The sequence below is a fragment of the Marmota marmota genome, unplaced genomic scaffold (assembly GCF_001458135.2).
Source record: "Marmota marmota marmota unplaced genomic scaffold, marMar, whole genome shotgun sequence".
Taxonomy (NCBI): domain Eukaryota; kingdom Metazoa; phylum Chordata; class Mammalia; order Rodentia; family Sciuridae; genus Marmota; species Marmota marmota.
In genome coordinates, this window is record NW_026000119.1 from 12,137,342 (window position 1) to 12,162,119 (window position 24,778).

General features: G+C 35.6%; 1 protein-coding gene across 13 annotated transcripts in view; it reads right to left on the reverse strand.

Annotated features, from left to right (window-relative positions):
- The window catches only part of Ptpn13 (protein tyrosine phosphatase non-receptor type 13), a 190,967-nt gene that overhangs the window by 135,932 nt on the left and 30,257 nt on the right, over window positions 1-24,778 (reverse strand). For 12 of the 13 annotated variants that reach the window (XM_048784863.1, XM_048784865.1, XM_048784871.1 and 9 more), the window contains exon 2: window positions 14,168-14,286. The exons of the other annotated variant lie outside the window; for it this stretch is intronic. In XM_048784863.1, the coding sequence (XP_048640820.1) occupies window positions 14,168-14,282 (115 nt within the window). In that variant the 5' untranslated portion in view covers window positions 14,283-14,286. The remainder of the gene's footprint in view (window positions 1-14,167; window positions 14,287-24,778) is intronic. 13 annotated transcript variants of the gene reach the window in all.

Sequence of the window (24,778 nt, forward strand, 5' to 3'; positions counted from 1 at the left end):
TAGTAGAGGATAGGAAAGGCAGCAGAACACAACAGACACTAGTATGGCAATATGTAAATCAATGGATGTGTAACTGATGTGATTCTGCAATCTGTATATGGGGTAAAAATGGGAGTTCATAACCCACTTGAATCAAAGTGTGAAATATGATATATCAAGAAATTTGTAATGTTTTGAACAACCAACAATAAAAAAATTAAAAAAAAACCCATAATGGGTTACATAAAAGATTGCCTATGAATACACACACATATGCATATATTATTTTTCATCTGCAAAATAAAAGGTGTTCACAAACAATAAATTTGTTGCTGTGTACCATATGATAAATGAGAAAGTGAACAACTGCAACAAAAAAATCCCAACAATCTTCTCTTTGAGCCTGACAGCAGGACTATTCAACCTGTTTTCCAAAGTGTTATATCATCATCAATAAAAAAATCACATCCAAAATGAAAAGTTGTGCTTCACTTGTATACAATGAATCAAAATGCATTCTGCCATCATATATACCTAATTAAAATAAATTTTTAAAAATCACTGGGGGGCTGGGGTGATGGCTCAGCAGTAGAGTGGCTCACCTAGCACGTGTGAGGCACTGGATTTGATCTTCAACCCACATAAAAATTAAAAAAATAAAGGTACTATATTCACCTGTAACTGAAAAAAATATTTTAAAAAAGATCACATCTATAAAAATTATATGCTAAAATGATGATGAAAATGCTTTTGTAAATGTTTTCACATATTTTTTCCAAATTGTAAGTTACAGATAAAAACTATGAATTTTCTAAAGATCCCTACAATGTCATTATACTAATGTAACTGAAATATAATTAACCCTCAATATTCCTAGGGTATTAGCTCCAGAACCCTTCATGGATAACAAACTCTGCAGATGCTCAAGTTCCTTATATAAAAAGGCATTGTATTTGCCTATAATCTATGCATGTTCTCCCATGTATATTAAATTATCTCTAGATTATTTATAATACACAATATGATGTAAATGGTTGTTATACTGTATAACAATTACGGAATGATAACAAGAAAAAGAAAAGTCTATATGTGTCTAGTACTGACACGACCATCACAGGCCTAATCATATTTTCAATATGTGGTTGATGAAATACACAGATATGGAACCCATGCATACAGACCATCTACTGAAGTTGGGTAGCGGGGAAAGAATTTGTTTACAATTTTAACTCTATAGCACTGGTCCACAAGTTTTAAAGGTGCTCTTCTGTCCAGCTGTACTGTGACAATAATTTATCAACTAAGACTATGCTGGTCACACACACACACACACACACACACACACACACATACAGTTATTTTGGAGTCCCATTGTGAAGGAAAGCAAAGTTTTCTTTCAATTTCCAAATATCCGAAACTCTAAATTATTCACCCAGAGAACGTTCTGGATCTGTAATCTGTTCTCCAATCCAGTTCAGTTATATTTTCAAGTATGATTCAGCTTTCAAATATCAGCTTTGCTAACCTGGATATTGAAACAAACATACTTACAAAGTGTTTGACTTTGGAAGCTTGAGATAATTTTTAAAATTATTACCTTCTGTCTCCTAAGTCACAGAGGTTTTTTGTGTGAATTCTGAAGACGAGGCACAGAATTCTGCACACTACTTTTAAGACACTTCCTGGGGAGTCAGATGCTCAGACCAACCTACATCACACACATATAAGAACCACTACTCTTATTTGGGGACACTAAATGGTATTATTAATAAAATGGTGTCATAGCTCAATTAAGTTGTTTCCAATTCTACATCAATTGATAAGTTTCTCATAAAATGGAACATGTTAAAAGCCCATATATATTTACATATATATTTGACCTTATATATACTTTCATAAAGCTACAAGTGAAAACAAAATGATACGAGAGGCAAAAATAAGCAGTGAGGAAAAAAAGGGAAATGGAAAGTCAGAAAATGTTACAAGTAACTGCTTTATTCAAATTATAAAATAGTCATTGTATTAGGTCAAATACCTATCAGAGATAAGTTAGACTAGAAATGAAATCTAAAATGCTCCTCTTTGGGGCTGGGGTTGTAGCTCAGTGGTTCAGGGCTTGCCTAGCACATGTGAGGCACTGGGTTTGATCCTCAGTACCACATAAAAATAAACAAAGGTATTGTGTCATCTACAACTAAAACAAATTTTAAAAATAAAATAAAATGCTCCTCTTTGTTTACAAGGAGGAGCTGATTAAATGGCACCCAACTGAGAATGCTAGTGACATTTAAAAGTAAACTGCCTTATCCACTGACATGGATCAGGATTTGCTACCCGCAAACATGGCACACAGGCATTTGAGGAAACTGCAGAAGTACAAAGGCCATGTTCTGATCTTTTTTTAACCTTCTCCTTTGAAAGAGATCATAAGACCCTCTTTCAAGAGGTACCCTTCCTATACCTGGAGGAAAGGATCATCCTTTTCTCTGAACATAGGGATACAGAGAAGAAGCTAAACAAACAGGCCTTCTGAGTTCCCCCTAGTTCATTACCATTAGATCAAACTTCATTATACAATCATACTTCTTTATAACTATTCAGTTTCTACACAAAATTTAGCATAAAAATCATGCAGTTTGGCATGGGGGTGTGGCTCCCTGGAAGAGCATGTGCTTAGAATGTGTAAGGCTCTGGGTTCAATATCCAGAACCAAAACCAAACCAAAAGAAAATCTATATAGAAACAAGGTCACTCATTTCTTGGGTCTTCCTTTCTGAAGGCTATTTCACCTACAAGTTACTTTAAGTAAATATTGATGCTTTCACTTTTAATCTGTCTTTGGTAATAGTGGCCTCAGCTATGAAGTTAGTGATGGGTAAGAAAAATTTCCCCCCTTCATCACCTAATAACATTATATTCACTTGGTAATATTTCAAAACTAAGACAAACTACAAAAGAACTTTTAATGTGTTTTGTTTCTTCTCCAACACTTTCTATAAATTCAGTAAATATCTATATTGTACTTGTTCAAGCATTGCAATGAGCACCTTTGATCTCTCCCATCCTATCTGATAAATAAATATGTGATTAGGCACACAACCAGTACCTAGAAAGGGTCTTCAAATTAATAATAATTTTTATTTCCCTGAGGAGGATCCAAACTATGAGAATAATACTATTCAATACATGTAATTTTTAGGCTGAAGACTTCTAAAAACGTTTGGTTGAAGGTGGTTTCTTTTTTAAAATACAACTATCATATCTTTTTTGGCCACCCTAATTAAGCAGTTATAAAAATGCCAATTGTTAATGGTAAAGGGTCTATTTATAAACTTAATTTTATTGCTATCTTTTAACCATTTGCCTGAGCTATTTTGGAATAGACTGCTAACCCTCTCAAAGCACTGACATTTCTGTTGCCACCTAACAACTTCAGGATAGCTTCTGTAGATCATAAAACTATCACATTATATTTTACCAAACAATAACAGAGATAATTACCAAAAGAAATAAGTTTTTAATTAAGGTCTTTTATAAAGCAGGTTTTTTTTTCCCCCCTCTCCCAATTGTAGTTTTAAGTTTAAAGAGATATTTTGTTCTCTTCTAACCTAAGGGAAAAATTGCAAAATTTAAATGACCTCAGGTGACTTCTTTTTACTTTCCAGGGCATGGAATTTTTACAAAGACTGAAAAACCAATAGTATCAACAGGAAATGGCATTTGTTTCATTTTTGGAGAACTGGATGAAAGGTCAATGAAGATTACTGTACATTTTCAATTTTCAGAAGAAGAAAATATACTTTCCCAGAGAGAAACTAGCTTTGTTTTGTGACAAAATGATTCTAATATGAAAAATATTTTTCTTGTTACTAATGCCATTCATTCTCTGCTCTCTTCAGATATCATTCCCCTACTCACATTATAAAAACCTTTTCCTTCTCAAAAACAAAAGAGGAAAGCAGAATTATTTGAAAGGTGAGCTATTTTTAAAAGAAATATTAGTTATATATTTCTTGTAAGACTGTTTATTATAACTAATATACATCATCCCAGGAAAGATAAAAATCTAAACTAAATGATAGTAGGCATATAACACCCTTTAAATTTCTACATTTGAGGGAAAAAATTGGCAAAACATTGTTTTAAAAACTTAGTTATGAAAAAAAGAGGAAAAAGAAAAAGAAAAACCTTAGTTATATAACACTGTTTTCCAAGGTCAATTTTTGGAATGCAACTGTTAACTGACCAGAATAATTTTGGAGTCTAGAAATATAAGAAGTTAATTAAACTGAAGGAAAAAAAAAAAAAAACCAGTTAGAATGCTGAATAAAAAACTTAAGACAAAAAAGGAGTAGACACTGTGTGATTCTCTTATTCTGTTGTTGAAAAGTAGGCCAAGCTTGTGTATGTGATATGTCATAGTAATGATTAGCCTTGGTGGCAAAGAATTGTCTAGTAGGGAGCTTGAAGGAACCTTCTGGGTTCTGGAAATGTTCGTTTCTTAATCTGGGTGTGCATACATTCATAAAATCCATCAGGCTGTACAACCAAGAATAGTGCTCTTACTGTACATTTTATACCTCACCATTTTAAAAGTTCACATAAGCATACAAATTAAAACAAATACACTGAGTAATTAAAAGTATATTTATCACCAAGGATGGGATAAGACAGGATGACATGTAGCAACTTTCCCCTCAAACTATATGACTGTGAATTTATGAAAATTGTCTGTTTAAAATGTCTAAAGTCAAAATAATTTCCAATTAAAACAGTGTAATGCCTAGGTGTTTGTGGGGAAAGAAAGGATTATTCATTATGACTGCTTCATTCAACTTGTCAAACCACATACATTATTCATTTTAAGAATGCTAGATATTAAATTTAATCTCAAGTTTTATAGTTTGTTTCCAAGGAACAAATGGGGTAATTTTATCTGGTTGAAACACATTTAACTAGATAGACCTGTTCATTATGGCCTTACCAATGCACAGCAAGATGTAGCATGTCAAAGACAACTGATACGCCCTCTTAATCAACAAAATTATGAGTGTAGATAATTAGGAATTTAAAAGGGGTGTGGGGTAGTTAGGATCTGATCTTTTAAAAGCTGCATACACTATGTAAAGATTTACTCAAAAATTTTTATTCCATAAAAACTTTCTACAACCAATCTCTGTGGCACACACCTATACCCCAGCTACACAGGAGATGAGACAGGAGATTCATAAGTTTGAGGTTAGCTTCAACAATTCAGTGAGACCCTGTCCCAAAGTTAAAAAAGGGTTGGGATTGTAGCTCAGTGGTGGAATGCTTTCCTAGCATGCATGAGGCTCTGAATTTATTGTACCGCAAAAAACCAAACCAAACAAACAACAAAAAAAACTTTTCTATATTTTATAAAAAGGCTTTAACAATAACAACAACAACAAATCCCAGGAAGTCAGTTTGAAGCTCAGTGTGTGTTTAAAGGTTAGCCTAAGTGTGAGTTTATTTCTAAACTCTATTATGCTACCATTGATCTATTTGTCTGATTTGGTTACTATAGGTTTATAATAAGTTTTTTGTTGTTGTTCATTTATTTTTTTGTTTGTTTTTGTTTTGCAGTGCTGGAAACTGAATCCAAGGTCTCGTGTATGCCAGGCAAGCACTATATACCACTGAGCTACATGCCTAGCTCTCAATAATAAGAAGTCTTGAAAATTTGATTTTGTGAGTCTTTACTCTTTTTCAAAGTTGTTTTGGCTACTCTAAGTCCACTGAATTTCCATATAAATTTCAGAATAAACTTCTTGAATTCTAGAAAAATCAAATCTATCCATTTCGACAAAATTAACATCTTTATGGCACTGAGTCTTCTGATCAGGAACACAGTACAGATCTCCATTTATTTAGGTCTTATAATTTCTTTTTTTTTTATTGGTTGTTCAAAACATTACAAAGCTCTTGACATATCATATTTCATACTTTAGATTCAAGTGGGTTATGAACTCTCATTTTTACCCCAAATACAGATTGCAGAATCACATCGTTATAATTTCTTTAGGCATTATTTTTAGTTTTCATTATATAGGCCTTCATATCTTTTGTCAGATTCATCTCTAATTTTTTCATATTTTGAAATTCCATTTTATGTTTTTTACCATTTTCACATGATATTTGAAAATCTCAATTTCTGGTTGTTCACTGATATCAAGTAAAGATATGATTGATTTTTAAATACTGATCTTATATCCTTTAACTTGCCAAACACATTAGCTCTAGTGGCTTTCTTTGTAGTTACTATTAAATGTTCTACATAGATGATATCATCTTCAAATAAATACAACTTTACTTTCTTTCTAATGTAGATGTCCTTTCTTTTTCTTGTCTTACTGCACTGGTTAGAATTTTAAATGCAATGCTGAAAAGAAGTAATGAGAGCACACATCCTCGATTTATTCCCAATCTTAGAGAAAGATTCAATGTTTCACTATTTAAGTATGATGTTAGTTCTAACCTTTTGTACATCCCTTTTATCAGGTTGAGGTAGTTCCCTTCTATTCCTATTGAGTTTTTAAAAAATTAAGAATGAATATTGAATATTTGACAACTTTGTTCATAATTTTCCCTTATTATTCTTTCAATATCTATAAATCTAAAGAGATGATATTGTTCTCAAAACACACTATTGGTATCTATGCTCATAAAAGAACTATCAATTTTTAGATACTGCTCATAATGACTTGCTTTAAAATAGTTGTTTCTGTTCTGCCAATATTAACACTTCTGAGTTATTTAAACTACAACTTGTTTCCTTATCTCTAAAATGTAGACAGAATGGAGATCTCTTCAGCTCTAAAAGTTTTATTCCATAAATAAATATGTGTAAATGGACTGGGGTTGTGGCTCAGTGGCAGAGCGCTTGCCTTGCACATGGGAGGCACTGGGTTCGATCCTTAGCACCACATAAAAATAAATTAACAAAAAAAGATATGTGTCCATGTGTAACTAAGAAAAAATTTTAAAAATATATATGTGTAAGTGTTCTGAGCTTATGTAGGCATTTCTTCTACTTTTTTTCTTACAATATCAGGAGAGTCTCTGAAATTGTTTGTATAATACAAAGATTTTATATATTAGAACACCTTACTACATCACTAAATTTTGCTGATAGAAAAATGCATTTTTTTCATTCTCTAATAAGACTTTTTTTAAAGTACCTATAAATTCTGATTTTAAAATATTTCTTAGGGAATGAAGAAAAATTTGATATTTGTCCCATATATCTGTACTAATTTGTCATTCTCAAATTTATTTTCAAAGAATTTATAATAAAATACAGCCAAAGGATTCTATATATCCTGTTCTCTGCTACCTTATCCAAATTTGTTTTCTGAAGACAACAAGAAATACAACATGGTCTTCTTCAAATACCAAAGAATATGAAGTAGTTCTTTTTAGTTCTTTAAATTTTTTATTTTGATAATAAATCATGCACGCTTTTAGTACTTCTTTTATTTTATTCTGTTATCTTTTTAACCTCAAATTGCTCATTTCATTATTATTTTATTTATTAAACAAGGAACCAGAAGTAACCACATAAAACAGATTTATATAAGACTTAAATCCTTTCAGGAAAGGGAGATTTAACACCAATTAATCAACTACTCTAACAATTTTAAATTCCATAGTTTCAAAAGAGCTCTTTTCTGCAGAAGGCAACAGCTTCACAACTAAAATAATTACTATTTTGGGCAATTTATATAATGGTAAGCTAAGCTTTCTAAAGCAGCAATAATCTCACTTCTAAAGATTATCCAGAAAAAGCACAAGAATAGCATTTTTAAAATATTATTTAGAACCACTGAATACCTACACGAATTCATCTAGGATGCAAAAATTGAAATCTTAAAGGTGTATTCTGAAATACAGGAAAAACAAATCAACCCAGTTTCTATGTTCTCACAACATGCTTCTGTCATTGAATCTGAGTCTCTTCCCCACACACCAGCTGAACAATCAACTATACAGTGAGCACCAACTGGGTGTCCTCTAATTCAGTTCCACTCTGATACTACCTAGCTGCAGACAGCTCTCATTTCAGTCTCCAACTGCAAATAGGTTGTCATCTATATTTCTGTCTGATGGACTACAAGTTGAGGTTCCTTCTACGCCCCTCCTCAGGTTCAGTGAAGTTGATAAGAGTTTCCCACAGAACTCAGGAAAATATCTTACTTACACTTACTGGTTTATTGTAAAGAATATATTTTTTAAAGATACAAAAATGGAAGAGATGCACAGGAAAAGGTATGTGGGAGGGGTGTGGAGCTTCTCTGTTCTCTCTGGGCACAACACCCTCCAGGAACCTCTATGTTCAGCTATCTGAAGTTCTCCTGAAATCTCATTATATAAACATGATGATTAAATCATAGACCACTGGTGATCACCTAAACTTTCAATCCTATTCCTCTGTATGTGGGGGATTGGGGGTTGGCATTAAGAGAAGTGAGGCTAAACTGGGGCGGTGGCACATGCCTGTAATCCCAGCAGCTCGGGAGCCTGAGGCAGTAGGATTGCCAGTTCAAAAGCCAGCCTTAGCAAAAACAAAGTGCTAAGCAACTCAGTGAGATTCTGTCTAAATAAAACACAAAACAGGGCTGGAGGTGTGGCTTAGTGGTAGAATGCCCCTGAGTTCAATCCCCGGTACCAAAAGAGAGAGACAGACAGACAGACGGACAAGTAGAGCTGAAAGGTCTCAACCCTCTAATTCTGCCTTGGTCTTTCAGTGACCAAATCCCACTCACCCCCACTTCCCCAACCTAACTACCTGGGGACTTCCAGTCACCAGTCAATCTATTACCATACAAAAATACACTTACCACTTTGTAGATCCAAGGATTTTTGGAACTGTATGCAAGGAAATAGGGATAAAAACTGCATATATATTTCACAGTATCAGTCCAACCTTAGACTTGGAACATGAATTCCTTGAATCAAAAGGATACAGAACTCAAAAGATACTGGCTTATTACTAGAATCCCATTAGTCATTAATGATTATCCAGTCCATTATCATATGGTATGAAAATGTCCCCCAGGGTGAAGTCACTCAGATTTGCAAACTTGCTTGCATATTTTTATCTTGTCAAGTTCGAAAAGCAGGAGTGGTCTTGGCAAACATATGTGTTAACGTATCTACCAGGCATCTTTTATAATTGAGCTAAGAGACAATGTCAGCGCTTAGTCTGAGCTGCTTTTAAGATGTTATGCAATATTGGATTTCCTAAATTATGTAACCCATTTAGTCATTTCTTTACCCTTGTCTTCATCAATACTCAACCTCTTTCAATTTTGTAAGAAATATTTAAATTGGCCACTGTGCTTATAACAAGAACTTAAGCTCTTCACTTGCGTTTGCAAATGTCCAATCAGTATAACTAAAAACAGATTTAAAACTTGGCATCTCTCTTTCCCTCTACCTTTTTTTTTTTTTTTTTTTTGTATATGTGTATTGGGGATTGAATTCAGGATACCTTGAACATGCTACACAAAAGCACTCTATCACTGAGCTACATTCCCTTCCTTTTTCAAAAATTTTATTTTCAGAGAGGGTCTTGCTAAATTACCCAGGCTGACTTTGAACTTGTGATCCTCCTTTCTCAGTCTCCTGTGTAGCTGGGATTACAGGCGTGTGCCACCATGCCCAGTTTCTGGTTCTATTTGCATCTGTCTCCTTTGCTCTGAATCAGTCACTGTGGATTTCAAGAAGAACAGGTCTGATCACTAAACCTCTTGTGATGAGTAAAAACTACCTCCCTGGAAAGAGCAACTTTCCTATCTCTAACAAGGCCTCTGCCTGACCAATCCTTAGATAATGATCAGCCAGGCCACAGTTTGAACATAACTGCTTGACTATGCATACTTCTGGTCCTTTTGTCTGTATAATCTGGAAGCTCATGCTAGTACCCTGAAGATAGGGCTGGAAATGCTGGTCTCCTTTGTCTTCCTGGTGTAGCTATACTGATCAAAGTTCCTTTTCTGCTTTTCAACACACACAAACACACACACACATACCCACATATTTTCTCCCCTGTTCAGTTTTTGGGGCAAGTGGCTGAACGTGATTTGTTGGGATTTCCAGGACTGGGCCTCTGACTGGGACTCCAGTGTATCATGCTGGTCTAGACAATGATATTCATCTAACAAGTGCCTCCTACTCAGTCAACCCCCCAGCCTCATGGGAAGAGAGGGAGCATTAAGTTGATCACTAGTAAGTAGCCAGTGACTTAGTCAATTATGCCTACATGATCAATCTTCCATAAAAGCCTAAAGAACTGAGCTCAGAGAGCTTCCTGATATCTGAATATATGGAAGCTGCTAGAGGAGGAGAGAATACCCAGAGAGCATGGAAGCTCCATACCCTTTCCTGTGTACCTTGCCTTATGCATCTTTCATCTTTATCCCTTGCAATATCCTTTATAATATGCCAGTAAGCATGCTTTCTTGAGTTCTGTGAGCTGCTCTCACAAATTAATTGAACCTCAATTTATAGCCATCAAGAAGAAGCACAGGTAAAACGGTGTGGGGTTTGTGATTGGGGCCTAAAATGAGAGACACTCTCAGAGGACTGAGTCCTCAAGCTCTTATCAAAATTGAATTGGAAAGCACCCAAGGTGGTGTCTGATGCAGAACCATAAGAGGGGCTCCCTTGAAATTATCCTTTGTTCCCCCTTCTCTTTTGCCCTTCTACCCTCCCTAATCTTTTTCTTCTTAGAGAGAAGCCCCATCTAGATGTTAACTACTAAACCTTTGGATGCATAGAATCCAGAAGGCCTTTTTAACACTTTTAGTAACCAGATGTAGAAGACAGAAATCCACTGTAGTGTCCTGGTGAAGACACACCCCTCACTGATGAAGACCCCGCTCAGCTTGCAGTCCTACTGCCTTTTTCCCTTTCCACACACACCTTTGCCTGGTCAGAAAGGATGGAGCTTTTATAGGAGGTAGACCCTCAATCTTCTTCAGAGCTATCCTTAAGTAAACCTGACTCTTCCCTATCAATACTCATCTCCTGAATATCGGTACTAAAGCAGCACACAGGCTGGACATCAACTACCATCATCAGCATCAAATTGTTTGGAATTGCATGTTGCTTACAAGTTTAAAATTTTTCTTCCTCTGAAGAAAAACTCACTTGAAGATGGGGATCTTTCAACGAGGTCATGCTTAGCATGATTCTATGAATAATAATTATAAAGCTTTTTTTTAAAGAAATGCTAAAAGTCTCAAATTGTTGGGAGACTCAAAAAGATGAAAAAACAGATTATTTTCTTGACCTTTGTTCAAAAATCCCCCAGAGGAAATGCTTACTTCCATCTTTCTCTTATGGGAATAGCATGTTTGCACTCACATACTGCAAAAAGGCACAAAAGCAACAAAGGAGTTAGAGAAGAGAGGAGAAAAAGACATTGACAAAAACCAAAACAAAGGTTTATACAGCAGACCCAGAAAGACCAAGAAGATCAAGGAAGGAAAACACATTTTAGAAAAACAGACTTCGAGAAGGCTACTGTATTACAGTAACACATTCCCAGTTTTAGTCATAAGTGTTTCTAATAGAGAATTAAGATACCTACAATTCATCCAAAAATAACAAATTGATAATTTTTTTATTTCAGTTGGTATGAAAGTCAGAAAAACTTGTAGTAAAATAACACTGTATTATCAAATATAAGGAATAAAAGATCATAGATTTCAGGTAAATCAAATGACCATTTGCTTCCTCCAGGTAACAATCAAAACAATTGGTAATCTCCCAACTGCCAAAGAAGCCAAATTTAATTTCTCTGTATTATTGATATGACCCTGAGAATCAGACTGGGGGCCTTATGGTAACAAGCTCCCATTGGACAGTATGTAAGAGCTGCCTCACAATTAATTTTATAACACATCCAATAAGCCTCTATTATAATATGCCAATATGTTATGCAATAATTATCTCTCAATGACAAGAACTGTAAATTCAAACATTCAAACTCTATTAACATTATGAAATTTGAAAGAAGGAAAAACCCTTAAGTACTTACAGAGTGCAAGAGGTTTTATATTCTGTGAGTCATGGCCTGGGCAGTGATCCTGCCCTTTGTATAATAAAAAGATGTATTCTCTCTCTCTCTTCTGAACATCTGTAGTACACATTGTCTCTGTCATTCATTTGGCACTCTGTTTTGAAGTGGTAAAACTTCTCACATGCATCTTTCTGATCTGAATAAGTCCCTTAAGGGCAATAGTGATACCTTCTACTCATTTGGATCTTCCACATAATACCTCACAAGTAGATGTTTCTTAAATATTAATCAACTGACTCTTGTTAATCGTTAACTAATACCAGCAACATATCTTTCCTTCAACAATACCTTTGGAGTATGGCTGCTCTATACTTGGAAAAATTAAAATGAAACGAAGCAATAGAGATCATTTTAAATAGCCAGATTTGGGGCAAGTGATTTCAGATAAAAAGAATAAATTTTCTTTAGATTAATCCCAACTCTAATCGAAGACCTTCAAACTCTCAGGAAATAGGTGTCTCAAACGTAAAGGTAATAAGCAGTTAATATGTGGGCCCTAGCACAGTTTTTTCCCCAGTTCCTGTCCCTGGATTGGAAAACAATAACAAAGCTTTACCACCTTTCTCTAAATCCCTGTGCTCTAGACTTTCCTGTACTCAATTAGAGGCTACTCCTACACTGTTCCAAAAGGTTCCCATGGTTCCTGGTCATTAGCAATTCTGTCCGATGGATGGTTCTCACAGGGTAGTATCAGAATGTAATTGAATGCTTGCTAAAATACAAATTGCCAGGCTCCACTCCCAGAGTTTCTTATTTAGTGGATCTCTAATGTAGACTTACGTGTTGGCATTCTAATAAGGTTTTAGGTGACATCAATGCTGGTGGTCCAGGTACCACATTTTTAGGACTATCACTACCCTCAATCTTCACCTATTTCTGTCATGTTTATTAGGCATTATTATTATTATTATTATTATTATTATTATTCAATTTTAAGGCCTATTCTTCTATTAGAAGCTTGGCTTATTCTACTTACTAAACACGTGCTGCCATGTGATATGAACTACAAACACTATCTTCATGTGGAGCTTTTCAGCATAACATCAAAGGTTTTGGACAACCGAAAGGTGACTATTCAATCTCTAATGTGTCATATAACCATTTGGACCAAGTGTTCAAGACAAGGAAGTACCAGGCTACTTATTTAGCCTACATTACCTAATTTAGAGTAAAGGGGATATACATATTTTTCTCTTTGCCAGGACTGTTTTTTAACCCCCTCTCATCTAGTCAACTTCTAATTTTCTCCCAGGTGTGTTAGTTCAGGGGTAACTTATGCAGGGAGGCCTTCCTTTTCTTTGCCATGACCAGGCCAAATCCTACTTTGTGTTCTTATAAACTCACTGAATCCTTTCTACCCCCTGTCATGGTTGCACTCTTTTTTTTAAGAGAAAGAGAGAATTTTATATTTATTTTTTAGTTATCGGCGGACACAACATTTTTGCTTGTATGTGGTGCTGAGGATTGAACCCGGGCCGCATGCATGCCAGGCAAGCGCGCTACCGCTTGAGCCACATCCCCAGCCCCATGGTTGCACTTTTTATGTTTGTTCATAGGATTATTATGTTAATAGTTGCTTCCCACACAGAAGTATAAGTTCCAAGCAGAAAAGGAAAGTTATTTGTTTTGGCAACCATTACATTTTCAATGTCTGACAAAGTATCAGGTGCACAGAATATGTTCAAATTAATGTAGACAGATTTGAGCATTTTTAGCCCCCAAAGAGATAAGATTTAGTATTTCTTTCCATGCTTGGCCCCAAACACTGGAATACCAAAATAAAAATCAAATATCTTGCCGAGCTCAGTGGTGCACACTAGTAATCCCCGTGACTCAGGAGGATTGAAAGTTTGAGGCTAGCTTCAGTAAGTCAGCAAGATGCTAACAACTTAGAAAGACTATGTCTCAAAATAAAAAATAAAAAAGACTGGGGATATAGTTTAGTAGTAAAGCATCCCTGGGTGTTCAATTCCCAGTCACCCCCCAGCCCCTACAAAACAAAAATCAAATTTCTTACCCTGTACCAGTTTTTCAACAACCCAATATACAAAATAAAATATTTTTTAAAAAGTGTCATACCTTTTCTGAATAATTCTTGGAGACTTTCAGCACTTTGATTTAATACAGCCCATATTTCTTCCTCCTGCAGTGATCCGCCCCGAACCTCCAGGGCCTCAGCTAGTGACACATGCATATTACTAGAAAACAAAGGTAACAGATGGTCTGGCATTAGCAACTTAACTGCACTTATAGTAGCAAGAGGTCTACATATGATGAGAGACTATGAACCCTGGTGTACCTAATTTCTCAATACAGCCTTCAATATAGTCCTATAGTCTTAAACTCATAAAGAGTAAAGGAATTGGAAGAAAACCCCCTCAAAACAACTAATTGCTCTTGCCTAACAGGATCCACCTCAGAGACAGAACTGGATAAGAGTAGTGATGACTATTTTATAAGAAGACAGAGAACCCAGGGTACCAGAAGACACCAAAATATAGATGGATGATGAAAGTAGAGCAGCCCGACTAAACTGCAAGCATTTGGGATTTCAGTTCCAAGTTTCATCCTATGCACACCAGATATAAAGAGTAGAATGGAAAAGATAATCTTTAGCCATCACAGGGGAATTTGGGAATAAAGCAGAGCACATTTATTCCATTTTTTTAATGGATTCTATAATCTCTAATAAATATATACTATAACTGTGAAATATATACTATAACTGTGATATGTTGATTAAATTTAAGATTCTCTATGGGGCTCAATGATCCTATTTTTATTTTGGAAGGGAAAAAATGCAGCTATTCAAAATACTTCCATATAAACTTTTCTCAATTGACATGCCTTGAAAACTGTTCTTTATGGTATCACTAAGATTTATACCCAAACCAAACCAATTTAAGCATAATATATAATTTATGTCTATTAGTTGGACACAGTAGCACATGCCTATAATCCTAGTGACTATGGATGCTGAGATAGGAGGATCACCAAGTTTGAGGTCAATCTCAGTAACTTTGTAAGACCCTAAGAAACTTAGTGAGACCATGTTGTCACAAAATAAAGAATAAAAAAGGCTGGGCTCAGTGGTAATGAACAACTGGGTTCAATTCCTGGTATACCAAAAAAATAAATAAATAAAGAGGTATATTTATTAGTACACAGCAGCAGATGGGTTTAGGAAAGAAGCCAAACGATACTGAAAATGTTAAATACTATACTTAATTGTATTTTCTGTAACTAAGTTTCTCATTAAATTTTAAAATGAAACTATAAAAACATCTGATTTAGACAAAAGTTGACTTTGTTTAAAAACTGATAAGAAAAGCAGGAGTTTTCTTTTAGTTTACATTTATGATAGTTTAATCCAGATTGAATAAAATTTCAGGTACAGGAAGGCCAGACTTGTCTTTTCACTTTTCTTTTAAAACATTTACTATAACATTTTATGCTCAAAGTCTGCCCCTGAGGGGTATCTACTATCACGCATAATATAGTAGTTAAAAGGAAAGATGTAAGATATTGCTTTGAAAAAGCCAAAGGGTTTTTATTTAGCTTGTACAGAAATGTGATTATTTATTAAGACCTCTTGCCCATAGCAAAAGTCTCTAGGTTTTCACATACTTATTATAATAACCATAGCACCTTAGTCCAAGAGTAAAAAGTAGAAGTTGTGTTTCTTAGAGAGATGTGTGAGCTACTATCTTCTACATGAAACATATTATAAACTGAAAGTTTCGACAGAAGCATCAAGATACCATTAGCAATCAGATACCAACATGACTTGTGGGAAAGACTACCCTGTAGCAAATTTCCAAAGTGTTACATCTGAGAACCGGTTAGATGGCTCCAAAGCCTACACACAGGGTATAAAGAAAAAAGATTGCACAAGAAGATTTCTTTGAAGAAACTTGTACTGATTTTCATGTCTCCTCTAAAGCAGAAGGGGTGTAGGAAGGGGCCTTCCTTTTACTTCAAGTCAGTAAAAGAGGCTTCACAGGGATCCTTCGGAGTGTTTGATAATGTGTTCTCTGGAGTTGGAGGTGACATGGCAAACTGGTACCCGATACAGTAATCTAATGGCACTGGCTATTACACAAGTTAGCACAAAGAGGGAGAGAGGAGAAGAGCACACACAAGAGTGAGGGAGCAGGCTGTGTCTGGAGCCAGCTACACTTGCAGAATGGGGGAGGAGAGAGGCAAGGAAGCAGGCCGGACAGAGGACAAGCCTGGAGCTATCTCCAGTCCTGCCCAGAGGATGAAAACATCCTAATATTTAGATAGTAGTGATGGTTGCATAACTCTGTAGATACTAAAAACACCCAAGGTATGTAGGTATGTGCTAAATTGAATGGCATGTGAATTATATCTCAAAATATGCATCAAAATAGTTTTCATTCCCAGCATTGCACATATACAAAAACATACACATATAAATGCATGTCTACCCAAAGTACCACCTGAAATATACAGAGCACCACCAAGAAGAAAGAGCAAGGGAAAGAGGAGAAGAGGGAAGGAGGAGAAGAGGAGGAAGAAGAATTAGAATTATTATTATTGAAAAAATTATCTGAGAAGAAAGCAAGTTGAAGACTAGAAGGGTTAAAGGGTACTGGCTAGCTGGAGAAAAAATTTTCTGGATTGTCACAGGAAGTACAGTTCCAGTGGACACTGAAAAAAAATTATGAAATACACACAAGAGAAAAGGCCACCCTTAAACATATTAAGTTTAAAACAAAAATGGATGGAAGTGGAGAATAGTGTGCTAAGTGAAATTAGCCAAATTCAGAAACTCAAAGGTTGAATGTTTTCTCTTTTGTGTGGAAATTAGAGTAAATTAAAAGACCTCAACTACTATGAATAACCATAAAGCTCTAAAAGAAATAAAATGAACAAATGAAGCTCTTTACAATAGAAATCAGGAAAAACTGATTTTCTGCTTCTATTCCTATAGTTTAAATCCCAATGAGGTTGGATATAGCAACTTGCCAGAGGGTAAGGAGATAAGCAATAAAAAGTAAAGTTAAATACATTGCCTACCATCTATAAGCTAACTGCAGTTAGGGAAGGGAAAGTTTAAATTTTGAATGGAGATATAAATATTGGTTCATATAAAAAGTAGGCATTTTTAATGGAACTGTCTTTTAAACTTAAGTGACTATATCATCAAATAGTAAGGAGAAAATCACTACCTGAGTCTTTATATAGATGCAGGGAAAGAACTCCTAGGGCGGGGGGAGGAGGTGGTGGGAAGAAAGAAAGAGAAGTGATGGACAAAGTAAATTGCTTGTGGTTCTGTCTCTTTCTTCTTGGCAGAGGGGTGCAGGTTCTTGCAAAATTGCCGAGGCTGGCCTCAAACTTGTGATCATCTTGTCAGCCTCTCAGTAGCTAGATTACAAAGATGTGCCACCATGCCTGGTTCTAAATTTTATTTTATTCTTTTTCCTGGGCATGTTGCAACTCAACCTCCTGGCTCTGAGTTTCAAAATCTTAAAATACTGGTTCTTATATACCTTTTTAAAGAAACTGGCTTTTAAAACATAATTACTCTGTATATATAAGAAAATAAAAAAGTAAAGGTAACTTCTCATATGATGGCTTTTTTAATGCTTGACTTTTCTATCTAAAGAGTACTAAGTATGCCAATGTTGCTTGATATAATCAGTTCTAAATTGTATTTGATTAATCTTCTGTTAATTTCATTTCAAATACTTTTTTGTCTTTTCAGTATCTGGTTTCTATGTCCATCTGTGATGATGCTTAAGGACTCCAAAACATAGAAGGAACAGAACACTGATTAAGTCTAGGAAAAAAAATTAGTTAAGAAAATTTTTAATTTATGGTGCAATTGTTTCCTTTAGATACAATACTAGATAACTTGGGGTACAAAAATATGACTGGAATTATTTTACTATTGCAAAGGCTCTGTTTTACAATAAAAATAACATATTACTTTTATTTTCTTAAAACATGTGTGCTACATGATAACTACAAAGGTATTGGAAAGAAATTAAAATAAGAAAAATTACTTATGCTATACAACCAGAATCATTGTTACACTTTTGGTTAACATAAGAATTACTGGTATGTCGTAAAACTGGGTCCATATAATTAGACAGTGCCACAAAAGGATATCAACAGATGTCATTTTAATCCTGAAGGAGTGTGGCTCAAGAATAGAAAGCATATTTAAGTGATTCAGAATAGAATGAAATAGTAAACAGATTAACTGAATCCAATCAAGTGACATAATAACCTGTCTGGTGGTTGATTAATTAAGAATGCTTAACTTGAATCTAGGGGAAAGGGGCTATAAAAGCACTCTATTTCAAGTACAAAGCAGCTATAAACTAGAGCTCTGTGTGTGCAATGAGTTTTGAGCAAGAATTCACTCAGCATCCTGCCTGAGGGTTTCTTTAATCATTAAGAAAACATAGTGTGGACTGCGGACTTGTAGCTCAGTGGTAGAGCCCTTGCCTGGCCTGAGCAGGGCCCTCAGTTGGATCTCCTATACAGCAACACCAAACAATTCATGACTGTTTCTTTGTTTTTGTTTAGAGTTGCAGTGCAGGAGATTCAACTGAGGGCCTCAAAGAAATGAATCCAGGAGGCAACCACCCAAAACGTAAGCATCTTCTAACCGAGGAAGATTCAGAATTAAGATACAAAACTTTACAAGAAGCAAGTTCATATATTGGTATTTTTTTAAATTAAGAATCTGTACATATACAGCTAAGAGAAATAGGCCAGTTATTATAACTGGTTAGATTAGGCTGTGGTTCCAATTTAAAGTGTAAATGTGAAGATGATTGAGACTTGAACTTTAAAATGTACAAAATATACCACTTGAACATAGAAGAGAAATTAATGTCTTGCTATATGTAAATCTTTCCAGATAAATCTTCACTCATTAGAAAACTTAACTGAAGTATTTGGGAAGTTTTTTTTTTTCGCTATTGTTTGTTGTTTTTTGTCAGACTCATGAAACATGTTTAAAAATTGGCATTTAATTTATATGAACGTAGTTTAAAATATTTCAGAGATTTTAATTAACTAGATTTGAAAATGGGGTTAAAGAACTCAATCAAAATGATCCTTAAAAGCTGCTGTTAAACTTTACTAATTAACCCCAGGTAGAAAAAGACAACAATAAATAAATGCTCACAAGGATGTGGAGAAAGGGGGATTTTCCTACCCTACTGGTAGGAATTCAAATTAGTACAGTTACTATAGAAACAGTACGAAAGTTCCTCAAAAAACTTAAAATAGAAGTATCATATGACCCAGGAATTCCACTACTGAGTCAATTTAAAGGAATTAAAATTAGTCTGTGGAAGAGACATCTGCGTTTGCAGCTTACTGCAGCACTGTTAGCAACAGCCAAAATGTGGAATCAACATAGGTGTCCATGGACAGAGGAATGGATAAAGAAAATATGGTATTTATATACAATGAAATATTATGTAGTCATAATAAAAGAATGGAACTCTTATAATTTGTGACAAAATGGATAGAACTGAGGACATTACATTAAGTGAAATATTCCATCTTCTGAAAAAATTACATATTCTCCCTTTTATGTAGAAGCTAAAAAATATCACTCAAAGTTGAGAATGGAGTAGTGTTTACCAGAGCCTTGGAAGAACATGGGTGTTTTAGTCAGTTTTTTCTCCCTGTGACTAAAAGACCCAACCAGAACAACTGTAGAAGAGGAAAAGTTTATTTGAGAGCTCAAGGTTTCAGAGGCCTTAGTCTATAGAAGGCCAGCTCCATTCCTCAGGCTTCAAGGAGAGGCAGAACATAATGGAGGGAGAGTGTGACAGAGTGAAGTGGCTCACATGATCATCAGAAAGAAGAAAGAGAGAGACTCCACTCTTCAGATACAAAATATATACCCAATAGCCATGCCCCCCCCCCATCAACCACTTCCTCCAGCCACACCCCAACTGCCTCCAGTCACCACTCAGTTAATCCCATTAGGGAGTAACTGACTGACTGGTTAAGCCTCTCGAAACCCAATCATTTCTCCTCCAAAATTTTTGCAATGTCTCACACATGAGCTTTGGGGGGACACCTCACAATGAGGAAAGGGATGGAGAAAGAATGGTTAATGGGTGTAGGAACACAATAGGAGAGCAGGTACTTGGTTGGTTTGGTTTTTTTTGTTTTGTTTTGTTTTTTAAATAGCTGGGGATTAAATCCAGGACACCTTACCAATGAGCTCCATCCCCAGTACTTTTTAAAATTCTTGAGTCAGGGTTTCACTATATTGCCCAGACTGACCTCAAACTTGCACCTCCTGCCTAAATCTCCCGAGTGTCTGGGATTACAGTTTTGTGCCAATGTCTATCTATAACTTGGTTTCTTGATTAAGCCCTCAGTTGCCTTACTTAAAGATTAATTTAGTATAAACTATATCTCATCTATTTCATACTTCTTAATTAGCAATTCTAAATCTGAGCTGTCATCACATTATTACTCTTCTTATAAGCATCATTTAAGGCCATACTAATTACCAAATAAACTCAAAGCATATCTATAAGTTAACTGATACTTAAACATTCATTTAATACCTCATACATGGAAAGTTCTAGAATGAATCTGGGACCATAAACAACAACAAAAAACTGAACAGGAATAGGACCTGGGAAAAAACCTCAAGTAGAAGGTAAATCAGTAATTACACAGTGAATATGGAGACTTCTAAATGTATAGGAGAAAGGTAGATACAAAAGCAGTATAATTAAGACCTTTCTGACGGAGGAAATAAGCCGTTTGAAGAGAGAAACATGAAACAGTAGGAAGTGCTCAAATTCCATAGGTTATTTAGAGATAATACAGAATCTATGTAAGTGATAAACAAAGTCACTTAGATGGATTTAAATAAAGTCCATTAGGAAGAGTGTGTGTACACACACACACACACACACACACACACACATACACACACGCACAGGGTGGGGGGAGAGGGAGAGAGAGATGAAAAATAAAGCCCAATACAGAAACTAATAGGAGATTAGCATTTAAAAGTTAGAGAAAGAAAAATGAAGCCTGCAAAGGTATCTGCAAAGAAATAGTCAGAGCCAGGCATGGTGGCACTGCCAATGATTTCAGCTACCTGGGAGGCGAGACAGGAACTGCTAATAACTTGTTCTGAGAAGAAAACTGAACCTGGAAACATTAAATAATTTGCCTAAAGTTATAGAGGTAGTGATTTGAACCCAGATGACCAGGCGTTAATATACATTCTTAATCTTGTGTTCTGCTGATACATTCTTTGAAACCTTTTTCATCCTCTCTAACATAATAATCATCTGGTTTTCTTCTTTTTCTAACTATTTCTTCCTCTTCCTCCTTTTTTAAATATTTATTTATTTATGCATCTTTTAGTTTTAGGTGGACACATTATTTTGTTTTTATGTGGTGCTGAGGATGGAACCCAGTGCCTCATGCATGCTAGGCAAGCACTCTACCACTGAGCCACAACTCCAGCCCCCTCTTCCTCCTTCTTCTCCTTTTCTTCTTCTCTCCCTCTTTTCTCCTCCTCCTCCTTCTTCGTACTAGGGACAAAACTCGGGGGCATTCTACCACTTAGCTATAACCTTATCCCTTTTTACTTTTTATTTTGGAACAGGGTCTCTCCAAGCTGCCAAGGCTGTGGTTCTTGTGATTCTCCTGCCTCTGCCTTAAACTAACAAATGAATAAAGGACTTTTGTTATCATTTCAGTCTATAAAACTAGGAAATTAATCAAAGCAAAAGGACTGCTGGAGTTGCAGTGCTCAGGAACTACAGAATTATCTGTCCTCTCTTAAGGAAAGGACTGTCCACTATTGTTCTCTTTCTTGGCTCTCCCTAAAGCCAGAGGACACATCCTCACCTTTTTCCTCACTGCACTTAACAATCAGTAAGAACGAACAGAGTAGCCAAAGACTTCCCTGGTGGATATGACAGCAAGAGAATTGAGAGTTGTAGCAGGAGTTACTGAGGGGACAGACCTAGGGTTGAAGGTGGATAAAAAGAAAAATAAAGATAAAGAAGAAAGTCAAATAGACTGGGATCGACTAGGATGATCTGTCAACTCGATCATTTAATCTTTCATTCATTTAAATATCCATTAAAACTGTTGTGTAGACATTAGTCGGTGCTAAGTTTTTATTCAACAATCAACACATATTCTTGAGTAACTGCTATGATCCAGACACTGTTTTAGGCACTTAGGATACAGCAGGGAACAGACCAGACACACATGCCCATCCTTTGGAACTTACCTTCTATGAGAGAAAACATCTTAATAATAACTACAATACAGAGAAAACTGTATGTGACAAATATTGTGGATGAAAACAACTTGAGAAGGAGGCTAGGAAATATCAAAGAAATTAGAGTGAATATTTAAAATAAAGTAAACAAAGAAAACCTCACTGGGAATTTATCATTTCAGTAAAGATCTGAAAGAATGAGACAGCGAGTCACACTGTCTAGGAAAAAAAAATGTTCTGAAAAGAAAGTGAAAAAGCTCTGAAATGGGAAGATGTCTCAGGAATAATAAAGAGAAAAGTCATTAGTAAAGAGAGGACAGTAGTAGTAGATAGGGTCTTCTAGGATATTGAAAATACTCAGACTTCCTACACTGAAATGGAAAGTTTACTGGAAGGTTTTTAGGAGATGTAATTTATCTTCTTTAAAAAGATCACTCTGAGCGGGGTGTGGTGGCATACACTTGTAACCCCAGCAGCTTAGGAGGCTGTGACAGCAGAAAACAGCCTGTGAGTTCAAAACCAGCCTCAGCAATTGCAATGAGCTAAGCAACTCAGTGAGACCCTGTCTCTAAATAAAATACAAAATAGGGCTGGGGATGTGGCTCAGTGGTCAAGTGTCCCTGAGTTCAATGCCTGGTACCAAAATTAATTAATTAATTAATTAATTAATTTTTTTTAAAGATCACTCTGGCAGGGCATGGTGGTGTACACTTGTAATCCCTGCAGCTTGGGAGGCTGAGGCTGAAGGATCTCGAGTTCAAAGCCAGCCTCAGCAAAACGAGGCACTAAAAAACTCAGTGAAACCCTGTCTCTAAATAAAATTTAAAAGAAAAAAAACAAAAGAAAACTATGGCTAAGGATGTGGCTCAGTGGTCAAGTGCCCCTGAGTTCAATCCCCGGTATCCCGCCTCCCCAAAGACAAAAGATCACTGTGACTGCTGCTTCAACAATACACTATACAAGAGCAAGGGTAAAAACAAGAAGACTAATGGCAATAACTCAGGCAAGAAATGATGGTAGCCTGGCTCTAAGTAGTTATAGGGCAGAAGGGAAGTGGTCAGAATCCAGAAAAAAAATTTTTTGACAGGATTTCATTTCTTTTAATGGTGAGTAATATTCCATTATATATCACATTTTCTTCTTTAAAATTTTTATTTGTTCTTCTTAGTTACACATGACAATAGAATCTGTTTTGATATATTTGTCCAAGCTTGGAATGTGTCTTATTCCAATTAGGATCCTAGTCTTGTGGATGTGCATGATGGTGAGATTCACTGTGGTGTATTCATATATGTACATAGGAAAGTTATATTAGATTCATTCCACTGTCTTTCCCATTATCATCTCCCTCCCTTCCCTTCATTCCCCTTTGTCTCATCCACTAAACTTCTATTCTCTCCCCTCCACACATTGTTGTGAGTTAGCATCCACATATCAGAGAAAACATTTGACCTTTGGTATTTTGGGGATCAGCTTATTTCACTTAGCATGATAGTCCCCAGATCCATCTATTTACCAGCAAATGTCATAAAGTCATTCTTCTTTATAGCTGAGTAATACTCCACTGAGAAAACACACAACAATTTCTTTATCCATTGATCTGCTAATGGGCATCCAGGTTGGTTCCATAGCTTAGCTATTGTAAATTGTGCTGCCATAAACATCGTTGTGACTGTGTCACTGTAGTAGGCTGATTTTAACTTCTTTGGTTATACCAAGAAGTGGAACAACTGGGCCAAATGGTGGGTCCTTTCCTAGTCTTTTGAGGAATCTCCATACTGCTTTCCAGAGTGATCACATTAATTTGCAGTCCCACCCACAATGTATGAGTATCCCCTCTTTCCTATATCGCCAACATTTATTGTTACTTATATTCTTGATAATTGCCATTCTGGTTGGAGTGAGATGAAATCTCAGTGTAGTTTTAATTTGCATTTCTCATTGCTAGAGATGTTGAACATCTTTTCATATTTTTGTTGACCACTTGTACTTCCTCTTTTGAGAAGTGTCTGTTTAGTTCCTTTGCCCATTTACTGATTATTTGGCTTTTTAGTGTTAAGCTTGTTGAGTTCTTTGTATATCCTAGAAATAAATGGCTCATCTAAGATGTGGATAGCTAAGATTTTTCTCCCATTCTGTAGGCTCTCTCTTCACGTTACTGTTTTGTTTTTTAGTTTGATGTCATCCCATATATTGTTTTTTTTTTTATTTTTACTTTTTATTTTTACTTCTTGCTGAGGAAGTCGGTTCCTAAGCCAACATGATGAGAGTTGAGTCTATATTTCCTTCTAGTGGGCACAGGGTCTTGGGACTACTGACTAGACTTTGATCCACTTTAGGAGTTAAGTTTTGTGCATGGTGAGAGATAGGGGTTAAACTTCATTCTGCTACATATGGATTTCCCAGTTTTCCCAGCATCATTTGTT